Consider the following 16846-nt stretch of genomic DNA (forward strand, 5'->3'; position numbering starts at 1 on the left):
TAATAACCAACCAAGCATATTCTATACTTACCGCATATCATGCTCAATTATAGAGTGGGTCGTCTCTGCACAAGTAATTAGTTTGACCCACCCTTCTACAAAACTTTATCAAATCATATATTTAAAGATATATTATTAACCAACATATTACCATAATTATATTATTTAAGGCTTTCATTGTGTGTCCCTAAAATTACGTCGTATCTATGTCTTACCTAGTTTCCCTGGCTACCACAATCGCTTCCCAACGCCGAACATGTACATCCACATGCCTCCCCTCACATAATGAATCACTCCGTGCGTAACTACCCTGAGCGGGATGCCGCACACCAGGTAACCCTCACACGAAAGCCATTATGTGAGTACTGCTATTATTCGGCATAAAATATCGAAGCCACTATTCGGCTACGCTAGAAGGGCCATTCAGATTCACTAAAACGCCAGAAGGGCCAATCATATTACTTACGCCCGAAGGGCCATTCAGATTCACTAAAACGCCAGAAGGACCAATCATATCACATACGCCCATCACCAAGGCAAATCCCATGAGTTGTGGTAGCTAGGTTCTAGGATTTTCGTTATGTAATTTATTCAAGTGTCAGACATATATATCTCAGAATAATTCTTATTCTATCTCATGCCAGCATACTTAATTGTACTGAAGCTCAACATTTCTCGTTATAATACAATCCACATTATCACGTGCCAATACTATTCATTGCACGATATCCAAGCATCTCTATATCAAATCTCGAAACTTATTATTTCACGTGCCAATCATATATTGCACTACACCATATGGAATATCTCAAGCCGTCATAAATACTATATTTCATTTAAGTAGCAACTCATAATAGTAATCAATCATGTAAGGTATTCATTCAATATATTTATGTGAACTCAATTCACCATCAAAGCCCAATACTAAAGTCCATGAATCTAAGTCCGTATATAATTCAATTCTCATAAAAAAATGTATATATCTAAGTCTTATAAGAATTCCCCTCTTGTTACGTGCCAATCTTATATGTTTTACACACTACTCACGTCAAATCTTAATTAGATAATGACAACCAAGGTTATACCATTTTCGACAACATTTTTATTATTACAATTGTCCATAAAATAAAAAATGTGAACAACTAGAAAAAATCAACATTCCACAGTCAACGGTCAAAGTCAAAGTCAACACGTCATTGTCAAAGTCAAACTGTCGTTTCCATGTTCAACAGGTTCAGGATCATAGCCATGGTTCATGGCTAAGGGCAAAGGTGCATAGTTCATGGGCTCATGGCTAAAGTCATGGTTAAGGTCATGGTTCGGACCCACAAGCCAAGCCCAAACCCAAACCTTATAACCCAAAAGTCTAAATGTTGAAAGACCCATTTGGATCTCTATTTTAAGTTATATGGACCGGCCCAAAACCAAATTAGAAACTGGCTCAAAACACAAATGGGTTCGCCCCAGAGAATTAAACTGAAACCGCCCAACACTTAAACTAAAACTAGTCCACAACTTAAACTAAACTGGTCCGAAACAAAATATTAATCCGGTCCAACAACTAACTAGTGTTTAGGCCCAAAAACTTATATCAAAATTGGCCCAACCAAAACAAAATAACATCGGGCCCAAAATAAAATTAGATTTCGGCCCAACACAGAAAATTAGATTTCGGCCTAAGGGAAAACCAACTAAGCCCAAGCCCAAGAGAGACCACCAGGTCGTCTTCTCCAGCAGCCTCCAAATCGGCCACCGTCAAGCCTCCACACACCCCCTACACAAACCCACCGAAATTGGTGAGGATGAAAAACCCCACAATATTAATTAACAAAGAAACTCCAAATTTCCAGTTCGAAATCACTCCCCAAATTATGGATCCGACCGCCATTAATGGTTTCTCCGAGCTTTGACAGCCCTTTCCAGCACCCATTTACAGCCCTCACACTCTACACTAGCTACTACAACCAATCATCAATTCACCAACACAAACAACCGAAAAATAGTTCAAAAGATTTTACTGAGGATGTTTGGGCGAGCCGCCAATAACAGTTCCTTCAAGCTTCGACATCCTTCAAACCCACGTTAATACCACATACCCAACACTTCCCCACAACCACCCAACATCATTCAATCCTAACCTCATCAGTAAGGGTTCAAAACCACCCCAACAGAGTTCAACCAAAAATATAGGACGATTTCTTGCTATTGGGCTTTATCTGCCATTAACGCCCATAAAGCTTCGACAGTCAATACGACATAGTTTCAGATTTAATTGTTTATCAATACGACAGTTTATCAATACGGCAGGAGGAAAAGATTATCGACAGTAAGCATAACCAAAAATATACTGAGCCCGAAGCCAAAACTCTGACAGTACCGTAGTTTCGGTGAAAATTTAAAAATATAACCACTCACCTGTATTAAAAGTTCCACGAATTCATCATAGTTTGAATCGTCGTGTTCCAACCCTCTAGCAAATCCAACTCCTATCTCTGCCTCCATTTTTATTTTATTTTATTATCTAAGAACCCTATTCTCCAGAACAATATGAATATATATCTGGGTTTGAAACCTAAGCCCAATACAGACTCAGGCCCAGAAATCAGGCCCACATATTCCAAATCCAATCTAGCGAATTTTAAATAAATAATTAAATTAATTAATTAATAAATAATTACGTATTTTAAATATGGGAGTTACATTCCAGCTGCTGATTCAGTTCTCGAGCTATCTTCTTGGCAGCAAGGACTTTGAAGTGTTCAGCGGCACCTTTCAGCGACTGTTCCAAGTCCAGCTCGCTCAAGAACGTCCCAAGAAGATTGAACGACCTAGAGCAGAATGCTTCGAATAAAGACATTTTCCTTAATCCAAGGGTAATCATTACCAAAGCCATATATGTACTTCCAATTATCGGGAATTATGAACTACTGCACCCACTCCCAATGATCACCGCCTTCCTACCATAACCAACCTAACACTCATTCGTAATCTCCACCCTACATATGTACAAGGGAGTACACGTGTCTCGAAAATCAACACTCTCTTGTGCCTATAAATACCACCTACATGAACTACGTGAGACCTGATTCTTCTTTCCCCCCAGAATCAAGAGAAGATACGAAGGCAGCTCGCTACTTAGCGAACTCGGTCTTTCCCAAATCCAATCCCCTTCTTCTTCCTCCTGTATATGTAAGGGAAAAACACACCTTTACATTGGCGCCGTCTGTGGTCTAGATTACTTGAGACACTAATTTCACACAAATCAAAACTCAAAAACGAAAATTCTCAAGCCCACGAAGCATGGCAAGCCTCGAAGCTCAAGTTCAAAGCCTCGCGAACCAGCTAGGTTTGACCAATGAGAGCATTTCCTTGCTCCGACAGGAAAATGCTGCTCTTCATGCACAAGTAGACGCACAACAACAACCAGCTGGGAACGTTGCTGAGAACGGCATCAATGAAGTTAATCAGCAAATTAACGAACTATCGCAAAGAATCGGTCAAAGCGCAGTGAGAAAAGACGCGAACCCGATCGTCGAAAAGTGCTTAAAGGCGTCGCGGGTGCGCCATTCACCACGAAGGTACTAAATAAACCCTCTCCTCAGGATTTCGTTCAACCATGTTTTTCGATGTACGATGGCAGCACATGCCCTGGGCAACATGTGGCTTGTTATATCCAAAGCTTGGCATTATATAGTGCACCAGAGTTCGATCATCTCCACTGTCGCTTGTTCCCTGCCAGTCTCAAGGATGGAGCACTCGATTGGTTCTTCTCACTCGAGTCAGACTCGATAAAGACCTACGAGCAACTTACCGATTCATTTGCTAGCCAGTATGTGCATAACAGACGAAAGAAAGCTGATCTAGACTCGATGTTCCAGCTCTCACTTGATGAAAGATGAAACAATTCATGAATTTTTAGGTCGGTTCAAAGCCGAACTATTGTGCATGGAAGTAGGATTGAAAGAATCTTTCACCACCATGGCATTTTACAACGCTTGCCGTGTGCGCAACACGGCACTCGCCAGATCGCTGATGAAAGAGCGTCCCGAGACTTTATCCGAGCTATACGCTCGAGTCGACAAGTATATAAAGTTACAAGAAGGCCTGAAGCGTCAAGGCCTACTAGAAGAAGAAGAGGTCGCAGCAATATCAGATGACCCCCTAGTCTCCAAAAAGCGCCCCCGACAACAAGAGAGGAAGCCGGGTAACAGAATGAATAACAACCGCGAGCTCTTAGTCCCGACACGCTTGCCCAGTTACATCCTAGAAAAGATCAAACGAGCTTCATATTTCCGACCTGATGTGCGGCAACCAGTGGACCGACCCGACAAACCGTACTGTGCATTTCACCGAGCCAAATGTCACGAGACTGATGCATGCTGGGGGCTAAAGCACTACCTCCAAGATCTCATCGAAGCAGGGCATATCAAACAGTATACTAACATAGCCGATGGCGACTTACACCATAAGCTCATGGCTTACCGAGTGCGCAATAGATCCCCACCTCGCCAGAACCATCACAAGGTTCAAACTCATTCCCACAGCAGAGGACGTCCCCGAGACCGTGACCGTTCTCACCATGAATGCCGACAGCACTCATCAGATCGCGACAACGCCAGAACTATTCATATGATCACTTTCCCAGATGATTCTGTGACATCTTCCAGAGAGAAACGCAGGCGTGTCGGTGCCCTTCAAGAAGTTTATCACTTTTCTTCACAAGCGTCACACGCTCTGCGAAATTTAGGTCGCAACAAAGGGGATATTACGTTTACCGAGGCCGACCTCAACAAGGTTTGCCTCCCACACAATGATGCACTTGTTGTCCATGTTAAAATCAGTGACTGGACAGTCAAACACGTCCTGATAGACCCAGGCAGTTCGTGCGACATCCTGTTCTATCATACAATTCAAGAAATGAACTTACCTAAATCAGTCTTTATAGATCCGATCGCTCCTCTTTATGGGTTTAATGGCTCCAGGGCCGACCCAATCAGCGATATCATACTTCCAGTTTCAGTGGGATCTAGAGAGGACAAAGTCAGCTTTAATACACGCTTCAGCGTTCTAGGCATCAAGTCATCCTATAATGCTATCCTAGGGCGGCGCTGGATTCACCAAATGCAAGCTATACCATCCATGCTGCACCAAGTTCTCCGCTTCCCAGGACCAAGAGGCAGGATGGAGCTTCGAAGCAATCAACTTGAAGTTTATCATTGTAATCAAATCCTCTCTGCAAACAAGATCGTTAACCTGCATACTCACACAAGGAATGAGCCCACCAGTTATACAATGGCCAAAGACCTGATTGCTGAGGTTACATCAGTTGTTGTCAATCCAGCAGTCAAGACCCCAGAAGTCATATCTGCTATTGTTGTTCCACCAGTTAGCACATCAGAAGTCGCGACGTTATGTTTCGAGCAACAAATATCAATTCCGAAGGTCACTCCAGAATCTGTTGTCATAACCACAGAGGCCATTCCAGCCCCTGTTGTCGTCGCCACAGATATCGCTCTAGCTCGTGCGACCAATTCCGCTCTCCCTCAGATCGATAAAGTATCCCCATCTAAGGAAGCATCAGTACCAAAGACAACATCTCAACAGGCAGACAAAGAGGGAGTGAACCTAGGAACCGAAGATGATCCCAAGTTCGTGTATGTAGGGGCTAACTTTGACCCCACACTCAAGGCCCAGCTTGTAAATTTTTTGGCCATGAATAAAGATGTTTTCGCTTGGTCGTATGTCGATGTGCCTGGAATAGATCCTAATATTGCGTGTCATAGACTAAATGTGAACCCTAATGCCAGACCAGTTCGCCAACAACCTAGACGATTCTCCCTGCGATCCCAGAAAGCCATCAATGATGAAGTCGAAAAACTTAAGCAAGTCGGGTTCATTAGAAAAGTAGACTATCCAAACTGGATCACTAACATCGTCGCAGTTCCAAAAAAGAACGACACAGTTCGTCTTTGCATCGACTTCACGAACGTTATTCAGGAAACGCCAAAGGATAGCTTCCCCTACCTCGCATAGACCGACTTGTCGATCAGACGTGTGGCCATGAGCTCCTCTCTTTCATGGACGCGTACGGATACAACCAAATCCCACTCGCGGAAGAAGATCAAGAAAAAACATCATTCATCACAGAACAAGGAATCTATTGTTACAACGTCCCCCCCTTCGGATTTAAGAACGCTGGCGCAACGTACCACCATCTCGTCACCGACATGCTCCAGGACATGTTAGGTGACACCATGGAAGTCTACATTAATGACATGGTCGTCAAAAGCAAGAAAGCGGAAGACCACCTCAGTCATATAGAGAAGGTGTTCTCTAGGTTGCGCCAAACGCGAATGAAGCTTAATCCTGAGAAGTGTCTCTTTGGAGCGTCCTCCGGGAAGTTCCTTAGATACCAAGTATCACAAAGAGGGATCGAAGCTAATCCAGACCAAATCCGAGCGTTCTTAGACATGCCTGATTCCCATACAAAGAAGCAAATTCAGAAGTTGTCTGGAATGGTCGCGGCACTTAACCGGTTTATATCAAGGGCATCAGATAAGTGCCGACCTTTCTTGCAACTTTTCAAAAAGGGGGAGCAATTTTCGTGGAACGATCAATGCCACCAAGCGTTCTCCACCCTCAAAGAGTACCTGACTACACCCCCCATCCTGGCCAAGCCTAAGGATGGTGAAATGCTGGGGCTATATTTGGCGGTATTAGACTTTGCCATTAGCTCGGTTCTTTTCAAAGAAGAAAACAACTCCAAGAAACCGATCTACTTTACAAGTAAAACGCTCACTCCAGCTGAGAAGAATTATTCGTACATTGAAAGAGCAGTACTCGCATTGTTATACTCGGTAAGAAAATTCAGGCCTTACTTTCAAGCACATCCAACCAAGATTCTCACCGACCTACCTTTGAAGAAAATTCTTCACAAATAAAACAAGACAACTCACATGGCAATATGGGCCGAAGAGCTCGGAGAACACCACATGGAGTTCGTCCCTTGCACTTCACAGAAAGGGCAGGTCGTGGCTGATTTCCTAGTAAATTTCCCTGTCGATGACCCAAATTGGGAACCAGAAGCAGAGGTCGTACCCACAAAGGAAGCCACCAAATCAATATGGTCTCTTTTTGTCGACGGTTCTAGTAACCCTGGAGGAAGTGGGGTCGGAGTATTCTTAGCATCCCCAAAGGGAGCCATGGTCAAGAAATCAGTTCGCATTGACTTCGCGACCTCTAACAATGAAGCCAAGTACGAAGTGTTAATTATGGGACTTTGTATGGCGATGCAGCTCAGTGTAAAGGAGCTTCAGGTCTTTAGTGACTCGCAACTGGTTGTTCGCCAGATTGCAAAAGAGTACACTACCCATGAAGGTAACCTCGCTAAATACCTTCAAGTCGTTAATCAGTTACTTCCTTCTTTCAAAAAAGTCATGATACACCACTTCCTGCATGACGAGAACCATCACGCAGACAGTTTAGCTTATTTGGCCACTCAAACACCGAGCTGCACCCCTAGTCAATTACTTATTGAAGTAGTTGACCGACTTGCTTATCAAGTAGACCATGTATTAGAAATCAGCGACCTATGCTCGCTCTCTGCCAATCAGATGAGCCAAACATGGATGCAGCCCATCATTGAATACATCCAACACGGCACGCTCCCAGACGAGCGTACCAAGGCCAAGCAAATCCCATATCAAGCACGCCGTTACTGCGTGCTCAATAACAAGTTGTTCAGAAAGTCCGTTGGCGGCCCTCACTTGAGGTGCGTAAGCCCAGAACAAGGCCAACTGATTTTCGCTGATATTCATGAAAAAGAGTGTGGAAACCATGCAAGAGGTCGCTCTTTGGCTCACAAAGCGATCTCCCAGGGATACTTTTGGCCTCGCATGCAAATCGACGCCAAATCATATGTACTAAAGTGCGTCAAATGCCAGACCTTTGGCCACAACATCATACAACCAGCTCGTGAGTTGATTAGCATCGCGAGCCCTTGGCCATCTCATATGTGGGGCATGGACATCATGGGACCATTCATCCCACAGAAAAGTACTGGATTCCGTTTCGTCTTAGCTGCAACTGCCTATTTCACCAAATGGGTCGAAGCTATTCCACTCACAAATGTCAAAGAGTCACATGTCAGAAACTTCATCTGGACTCATATCATCACCAGATTTGGTTTGCTGCACACACTGGTGATGGACAATGGCTCATAGTTTAAGGGCAAAACGGTCAAAGAATTTCTGGCCAAGTGGAAGATAGTTCATGCATTTTCCACTCCCCAGTACGCACAAAGTAATGGTCAAGCTGAGGCCAGCAACAAAGCAATCTTAGAAAATTTGAAGAAAAAGATTGAGAAGACCAAAAGCCAATGGCTAAATCAGCTAGAAAACATTTTGTGGGCTCACCGCACCACAGCTCGCGCAAGTACAGGTGAATCGCCATTCTCCTTGTGTTACGGCACAGAAGCCGTTATTCCAACCGAGCTGATAGTCACTACTACTCGGTCAGAACTTGTCGAGTCTGGAGGCAATGATTCCGTCTTAGCACGAGAGGTCGATCTGCTGGAAGAATGGTGAGACCTAGCCGCCATCAAAATAGCATCTTATCAGCAAATTTTGAAGAAGTCCAACAACAAGCGAGTGCATCCTCGATCTTTTCAACCTGGCGATCTAGTTTTGAAAAGGACTCAAGATGACTCCAAATTATCACCAACTTGGGAAGGCCCATACATAGTGGAACGCGTTGTAGGCAACGGAGCAAACTAGACCAAAACTCAAGAAGGGAAATTATTACCACGACCTTGGAACACATATTTGTTGAAGAAGTTTTATCAATAAAATTACATTGTCGTATATCCCATGTTTTCTCTTACTGTAAATTCAAAGTTAATCTACTTTTGTTTATTATTACAATTCACTACATTTACTCGCAATGGCAAATCTCGCAATACACTTTCGTAAGCCCACACGCTCTCCGTGAGAAGAACGCTCTCGAGAGCTTATGGGCTCCACAGCCTCTCCGAGTCTCGCTAGTCGAGGACCTATACTTGTAGGATCGACTCAGCGAGAACGCTCTCAGTGAGGAATACACTTTCATAAGCTCACACGCTCTCCGTGAGCAGAATGCTCTCAAGAGCTTACAGGCTCCATAGCCTTTCCGAGTCTCGCTAGTCGAGGACCTATACTTCTAGGATCGACTTAGCGAGAACGCTCTCAGTGAGCAACATGCTTTCTTAAGCCAACACACTGTCTCCAGGCAGAACGCTATCTCCAGCTTACAGGCCCCAATGCCTTACCAACTCACCTAGTGAGAAATCATTAATATTAAGCTCAGCTCGACGAGAGTACTCCCAATGAGCCTCACAGCAGAGCGCAACAACCACGAAAGAAAGCGATAACTACAAGCATAACGCTTCTTTAAGATAAACCACATGTTCCTTGGACATTCCATCCCATACGCATTATAAACAAGGTGCTAGCTATAAACATTCAAGTAGAAACATGCATTCCATACACAGTCAAGGGGAATACTCAGCCAACGCCAAGACATTAATTTACCGATCTGCTGGGTCTACCCAGGAAATCTAGATCGATACTTCTAACATGTTCACAAAATATCGAACTGCCACTATCGTGGAAACCAGTTCTCAGTATCAAAATGGCGAATTGCTCAGGCCAGCCTAAAGACACATCTCTATTGTTAACTCTCATATAAGAAAGGTGAACTTACAAAATATTTCTAAAATGCCCATAACTGACAAAGACAAGAAAATGCATCACAATCAAGAATCAGCCACAACATGCTTATCTTCCGGGGCAGCGCTAGTCGAAGGGGTGTGCCTGGCAGATCTTAGGACTACACACATACCTGAACCCTGTCCCTCACCGTCATTCGCCTTCTTCAGGTAGTGATATTTCTCATCTAACTCAGCGTATTGGACACAGGCCATGGTATACGCCTCTTGCGCCTTGCGCGCCACCCTCTGTCATTGTTTTGCATACTCAGTCACTTTAGCCAGCTCCCCTTGCAAATCGGTCATAGCAGTAGCCAACACAGCGTTCTCGTCAGTAGCATCCTGACACTTCTTGGTCATCACCTCCAGTTTCTTCTTGTCAGCTCTCCACGCAGAGCTTCGCGATACATCATAGCTTCGGCGATGCGGGTTAGTGTCGATGTCGGTCGCGACCTGGCGTTTCAACTTGTCATACCCCTCGCAAAAACTGCAAGTACAATGTTAACGTCAAAACTGCCCAAGTAACAGAAACAAAAACATCACGCATAAGTTACTCACCAAATAAGCAGCCATGTCCATGGTCCCCAACAGCGTGTCCATATCTTCATCCTCTACCTCAGCCTTGTCACCGTCCAACACGATCCCCTTCAACAGACTGGTCGCTATGGGTGTTGAGTGGAAGCAGCAGTTAGAAAGTTTCACCACACGCTTCTTCCCCGTCTTCCCTATGTAGTAGAACTCACTCCCCACGTCACCGTGACGCGGAGATGAACTCTCACCGGCGATGTGGTGACCTTGCCCCAAGTCGCTACGCTCCTCAGCATGTCGATCAGTATCGTCGACTCGTCTAGGCGACCTGAATACAACGCCACTAGTCAAACGACCTGACCTTCTAGGTCGCTTGTTCCCTTTGGCCTCTATAGCAACAGCTTTCCTCTTACCCCGATCACCATGCACATAGGGATGGAATTCTATTTCCTCCATTATCAGAGGAGAGGTCTCCCTCAAACTTCTTTCTCCTCTTACATATTTGCGGCACCTGGCATAGTGTAACCTACAAGCGAGAATGACAATACGCGAGTTACCAACCAAAACAACAGTTTTTGTTCAAATGGGATACCTAAATAAGGAAGATAGACGTACCTGACGAAGCAACGAAGAAGAAGATGATGCAAAGCCACGGGTTGGGGGCCGAAGAAAGGCGATGCATAACGGAAAGAGCAAATGGGAGCAAATGCCTTTGCTCTCCTACGAATGATGTTACTTATGGTGTAATAATGTATCTTCCCTAGGCACATCATAATTACATCAAGACACCAAACGTCAGGCCACCTGGCAGCCATCATTGCACACATCTAACCGCTCACTTGCCTACACGTGGCATGCACGTGCAGAACTGTTTCACTTCTACAGAACGGAAATATCGACCTACGTCCTACTATCTCCAGCGCATACCTAACGAATTACCAACTTCAACGTTACATGCGACTGCAAATAGCTAAAGGACCTAGTAAGGGCCGTATTTCGTTTAACGATCACAAGTTACTTAAAGTCAACTATGGTCACTAGGAAGCGTTTACACAGCCATACAGATGTAGCGATATCTCCATTCATATATTTAACCAATACAAGAATCTTATAAAGCAAAGAAACAAGGGATAAGCATAGCGTATAAGCAAAAAGCGATCTGCCAAGGTAGGCCCAAGCACAGTTTATATGGCAGCCGAGTTGCTGAGTCTACTCAGGAAATCCAGCTCGGTTAACCAACATTCATCATCGCATGGTTATCCAGTATTCACAAACAGAAATAAGAAAAGCGAACTGCCCGGGTTACCCCGAGAAACTAGTTCTATTGTATCACAGCTAACAACCATTCAAGTTACCAACCTTATATCATAACTCGCTAGTTCCAGGCATAACGACAAAACCTCCGGCCACTAGCGAGTCGTCAACTTCAGCTTCTTTCCCCTCAACTACTATGGACACACCGTCCAGATTTAGACTCATAAGAACATCAGACGCAGTAGCTTCACTGCGAGGCACAACAATCTCCCGAGCAGCGATGGAAGAAGTAAGAGCACCACCGTATCTCCCTCAGACGGTACCAATCGAGGGGCCGAAGAGTCTGGCGTCCACTGCTCTCTTTCAAAGCTTTATAATCAGCTTCTAGATCAACAAAGTCAGCCTCAAGCTCGTCATAAGCTTTAGTAGCGTCTTGAGCAATTCCCTTGCGGTCGAGGCGTCATTCATTCGACTACCAATTTTCACGATCGCGATTAACGTTCTCTTGACACCTTGTAGTTTCAAACCGGATCTTCCGTCTCAGTATCCTTCAGCATCTTCGCCAAACTAAGAGCTTGGTGCATTTACTTCAGGTCTTCAAGCTCCTCGCGTTCCATCTTGGCAGCATCCTAGACATTCTTTAGCTCATCGGTCAGTTTCACCACAGTTTCCCGATCTGTCTCAGAGAACTGGGCAATCTCCTTCAGCTTCTGAAATCCACTCACAAGCTACAGACGCACACATATGCTAATAGTCAGTTCGCAACGAGTTTAATAATCAAGCAGATAAGTTAAAACAAGATGTTTTACGCACGGACATTGAGCGATTTCCATCCGTTTATCCTCCAACCCCCTCTCATCCAGCTCCTTACGGTTGCCATCCAAAGCTATATGATCAAGCGCATTGTGTCGCTACCTTTTACTCGACTGAAGTTGCAATCGGTTAAACTTCCGCGATGAAGCTCCACCCGATTGTCATCCAGGTATACAAGCTGGGTATCCAAGTCCTCAGCAGTCATAGTTGATTTCCCACTCGCCTTACGCGAACTCTTCGCCTTCACTGGCAGACTAGGTTCTCGCACCACCGGCGACGAGCTCGGCCTAGCTCCAAAAGTAGCAAGGTCCAGAACCTGCTCTGGTCTCGCCCGAGTCTTGCGAGTGGTAGTCCCACCAATTCGACCACCACCAGAACCACCCCCAGTGCTGGAACTCTCCCCCAAAGCATGCCTTACAGCTTCAGCAACCCTTATAGCGTCTTGCTCAGACGCATCAGCTTTCCTCTTCGACGACCTGCTCCTTATACGAGGATTGAGGACCACCGTCTCCAGCTCTACAGGAGCATCAATTGACCCACCCTCGTGTCGCCCGGCTTGACCCCGCTTTGGCAATTCCGGCACCTCCCGGGGTCGATGCGGAGCTAACGCGACCCCGGTTTCTATCCTCCCTGGTTACCAAGTCACTTGCGCGCTTCTCCATCACTTCCTTCCTAGCTTGACCTCGAACTCGATCCTTTTGAATTCTTTTTTTCTCCCAGATCGCTGGACCCCCTTTCTCTACAAAGAAATGAACAACTTCAGGCAGCTTCGCTTGCTTCTGCACTCGACTCAACCGCGCGAACCTCTTTATTTTCCCACGATCAGTTCGTGTTTTGACAGAAAAATCTACAAGCCAAGCAAAGACACAGATCAGTTAGAATAGCAACAACTCACCCATTAAAATGACATGTATAAGACACTCCCACCCACCGGAGATATTGCAAATCCTAGTTTGCAACCTACACCCGCTAGCACAGTAGTTGCCAACTAGCAGCAACGGCCTCTTGGTCCAAGCCTCGTTGCTCACACCGTCGATTACACCAAAACGTGTAGTCATAGTTTGCAAGCTAAAGTTGAAATTACCAGATCGCCTTACAACGAAGTGCTCAGTAATATCAGACACCCCTATATGGTACTCGCCACTTGCATTCAGCAGGTCGAACACCTTGAACAGCCGCCAAGTGTTACTAACAAACTGACAAGGGGACTTCCAACAATGAGCTAGAAAGTTGCAAACCAGTTTCGAGAACGGTATTTGCGTATGCGCTCTCAGACCCTCACAGATTATTACCCCACCATTCGTCGGATTGTATTCTTCACTTCGCACATTTTCACTCGACCTTGGTTTGTATATCTCTAGGTCCGGTACGTTTATTCCATAAGCTGCCCTCAGTTCGGGGAACGCACTCGCTGCACGACAATCCACCGTCCTAGGGGGCAACCCACTTGAAGACGACCCCTCGCTATGACCTCACATGCTAGCCACAGCACCAACAGAGCCAGATCGAACACTACCCTCATCTCCCCTAACTTCCTCACCATGCTCAGATTGATTACCAAGACTCACTGACTCTTCCTTGTCATCTTCATACTCACCACAGCTTAAAGAGACCTCTCGAACCTCTTCAGATCGAGTATCGTCAGAATTAGACATTTTTACGTTTTCTTCTTACCGACTACCCAAACTTAAATAATAAAGCCTAACACCAACCTATCTACTAAACACACAACACTTGACTAAGATGAAAGAAAATGGAAAATGGAAAGGCAGCAGCAGCAGAAACACTCAACAGAGAAACCCTAGCTTGTTTTTGTGAAGATGAAAACAAAAAATAATTTTGCAGTTGTCCCAAATTTGATTTTGTGCAACCGCCCGTTCAGTTACCTAGGAGTTATGATTACAACCTACGGCCTAGCCCACACATGTGGCTGAAGGAACTATCTTTTCACGATTCCGAAAAATGTGGCGACACGTTTCTCTACCAACTGCTATGATTCGGTCACATGTCAATCACGTGACAACTTTTGTTTTCCAACTGAATCATCATGCAACCCATGTCGAACGTTACAGCGTGCCAATTACTCAACTTACACAAGCCGCTCGTCCACTCATGCTCAACATGTATTGCTGTTTTCTCTCAGCAGATTGCTTCCATGAATAGCGCAATCTACTGAGAGGGGGCTGTGTAAGGGAGTAATATTCTCATTAAATAATATCAAGCACGTGTTAAGCATAAGTAGAGATCGCTGCGCAATCAAGACATCGTCCTCCAAGATCGACTCGAGAGCAGCTCGCTTTATGTAGGTGGTACACTCCAGCTCGCTCAAGAACGTCCCAAGAAGATTGAACGACCTAGAGTAGAACACTTCGAATAAAGACATTTTCCTTAATCCAAGGGCAATCATTACCAAAGTCATATCTGTACTTTCAATTACCGGGAATTATGAACTACTGCACCCACTCCTAATGATCACCGCCTTCCTACCAGAACCAACCTAACACTCATTCGTAATCTCCACCCTACATATGTACAAGGGAGTACACGTGTCTCGAAGATCAACACTCTCTTGTGTCTATAAATACCACCTACATGAACTACATTGAGACCCGATTCTTCTCTCCCCCGGAATCAAAGATATCACGAGAGGCTCGCTACTTAGCGAACTCGGTCTTTCCCAAATCCAATCCCCTTCTTCTTCCTCCTGTATATATAGAGGAAAAACACACCTTTTATATATGTAAGGGAAAAACACACCTTTACAAGGTGGGAATATACTTTCATAAGGGAACTATACTGAAGACGTTTGCTAAAAATATTACTATATTCTCCAAGTACACTAATTCACTCAGAAACCTATAGCCAAGTTCTTTGGATGAATCAGTTCAAACTCCAAATCATGAAAAGACCAATTGAGCGGACAACAGTAAATGCATGATTTTTTTTTTAACACATCAAAATAGTCCTGCAACGAAACATCCTATCGATATATGATTTTGGCTTGGTACCCCACGACTGGGGCAATACCATATTATTACTAATTCCTTGGTTCCGACCATTTCCCCACGCCAACAAAACACATAAACCAACCCACTATTATTTTATGCACTTATTTGTCTCACATGGGAATCATCTTGAAGAATAAGCCATACGGATATTCGTCATCGTATTAGAATTAGGTTTTCTTGAATGACTGAATTAGACGATTCCACGAGAACCACCGATGACAAATAACAGGTCCACTCAAAAACGAATAGTAGGTGAAAGTTTCCCAAAAATGAATTCCATATTACAGTTGGACCAATGAGCAAATTAATACCGATGTGGTCCCACAAGGTGGAGTACATTATAGATACTAAACCCACGTCTACATAAAGGGATAACAGACAACTAAAACAGACCATAAGTTGAGTAGAAACAGTCAAAACTGAAAAGCCTGAGCAGATATGACAGTCAATGCTGTGTCTTGGAGATTCTCATTCATCCACGTCAAAAGAGACAAGGATCTAACTAACGATACAAATATAAAATACATACTATTTTGAGATGAATGACAAAGGGGATATATAATCAGGAAGTGTGAACTGTGAAGTACCATTTTTTGCAGAAATCCACAAACAAACCTGCATGATAAACAAATTGCACAAAGTAGAAATCAGTGGGTTTATCCTATTTTTGGATATGTAGTATCTGAGAGTTGATACATTCATATATATCTTACATATATTATCGACAAGAAAATTTGAAATCACTAAGAGAGAGGGAGAGCATACTCTGGAAACCGCCGCTGAACTTTGGACATGTGCAAGTCCCTGCTGAGTTGCAAGTCAGAAAACAATTTAAATGACAAATGTAATACATTAATGATGTTTCATAAATAATGTACTACTTGGTGATGTATATTTACCTTCATCATATAAAACAAATTGTGGTATGATAGAAGTTGAGATCCCATGGCATCCTTTGTGACCAAAGAATGGATGTACCTCTGGTATAATTCTTGGCATAAGGGCATTTAGTGTCGAACAAGGCCCAAAATTTGATATCTCGGTTAATATATCGGTGTACAAAAAACCGAGATATGGATATATCGAATATCTCTCGTACGCTCTATCTCACGGTATAATATATCTTATCTCGCCCGCATATCCTATATTTCGGATATTTCGAAAATTTCAATATTAAGTTAAACAATTGGTCAAAAAGTCAACCGAGGCGATTATATCGGGCGATATAAACTTTCATATCGTAAATATCTCGGAAAAAAAGGCAATATTCGGATATATAAAATATCGGGCATTTTAGTGTCGAACATCTATTATCGACAAGTCAAACACTTTATCGACAAGTTCCACGTCGACGAGCTTACCATACACGTGCATGTGGGATCAATAGGACGAGCATCATCAGCCATATTGCCTTGTGCTTTAGTTTCAGTACCCCCTCGGTATAAAATAGAAACATCACAAAAAAGAACCATAAAAGAAATTAACAATGAAAAAGCTGTTG

General features: G+C 44.0%; 1 protein-coding gene across 1 annotated transcript; it reads right to left on the reverse strand.

Annotated features, from left to right (window-relative positions):
• Nucleotides 1–10249: 10249 nt before the first annotated feature.
• Nucleotides 10250–16334, reverse strand: LOC147494728 (uncharacterized). Its single transcript, XM_086568229.1, has 4 exons — nt 16245–16334; nt 16111–16149; nt 15933–15960; nt 10250–10796 (listed from the first exon to the last, which is right to left on the reverse strand). The coding sequence occupies exon 4, from the start codon at nt 10724–10726 to the stop codon at nt 10250–10252; it is 477 nt and encodes a 158-aa protein (XP_086424355.1). The 5' UTR covers nt 10727–10796; nt 15933–15960; nt 16111–16149; nt 16245–16334.
• Nucleotides 16335–16846: the final 512 nt, after the last annotated feature.

This window comes from Coptis chinensis, chromosome 6 (assembly GCF_015680905.1).
Source record: "Coptis chinensis isolate HL-2020 chromosome 6, ASM1568090v1, whole genome shotgun sequence".
Taxonomy (NCBI): Eukaryota; Viridiplantae; Streptophyta; class Magnoliopsida; order Ranunculales; family Ranunculaceae; genus Coptis; species Coptis chinensis.

What these genes read in the sequence shown, in the direction of transcription:
- LOC147494728 (XM_086568229.1), bottom strand. Translation starts at nt 10,726, where the DNA reads ATGGAGGAAATAGAATTCCATCCCTATGTGCATGGTGATCGGGGTAAG.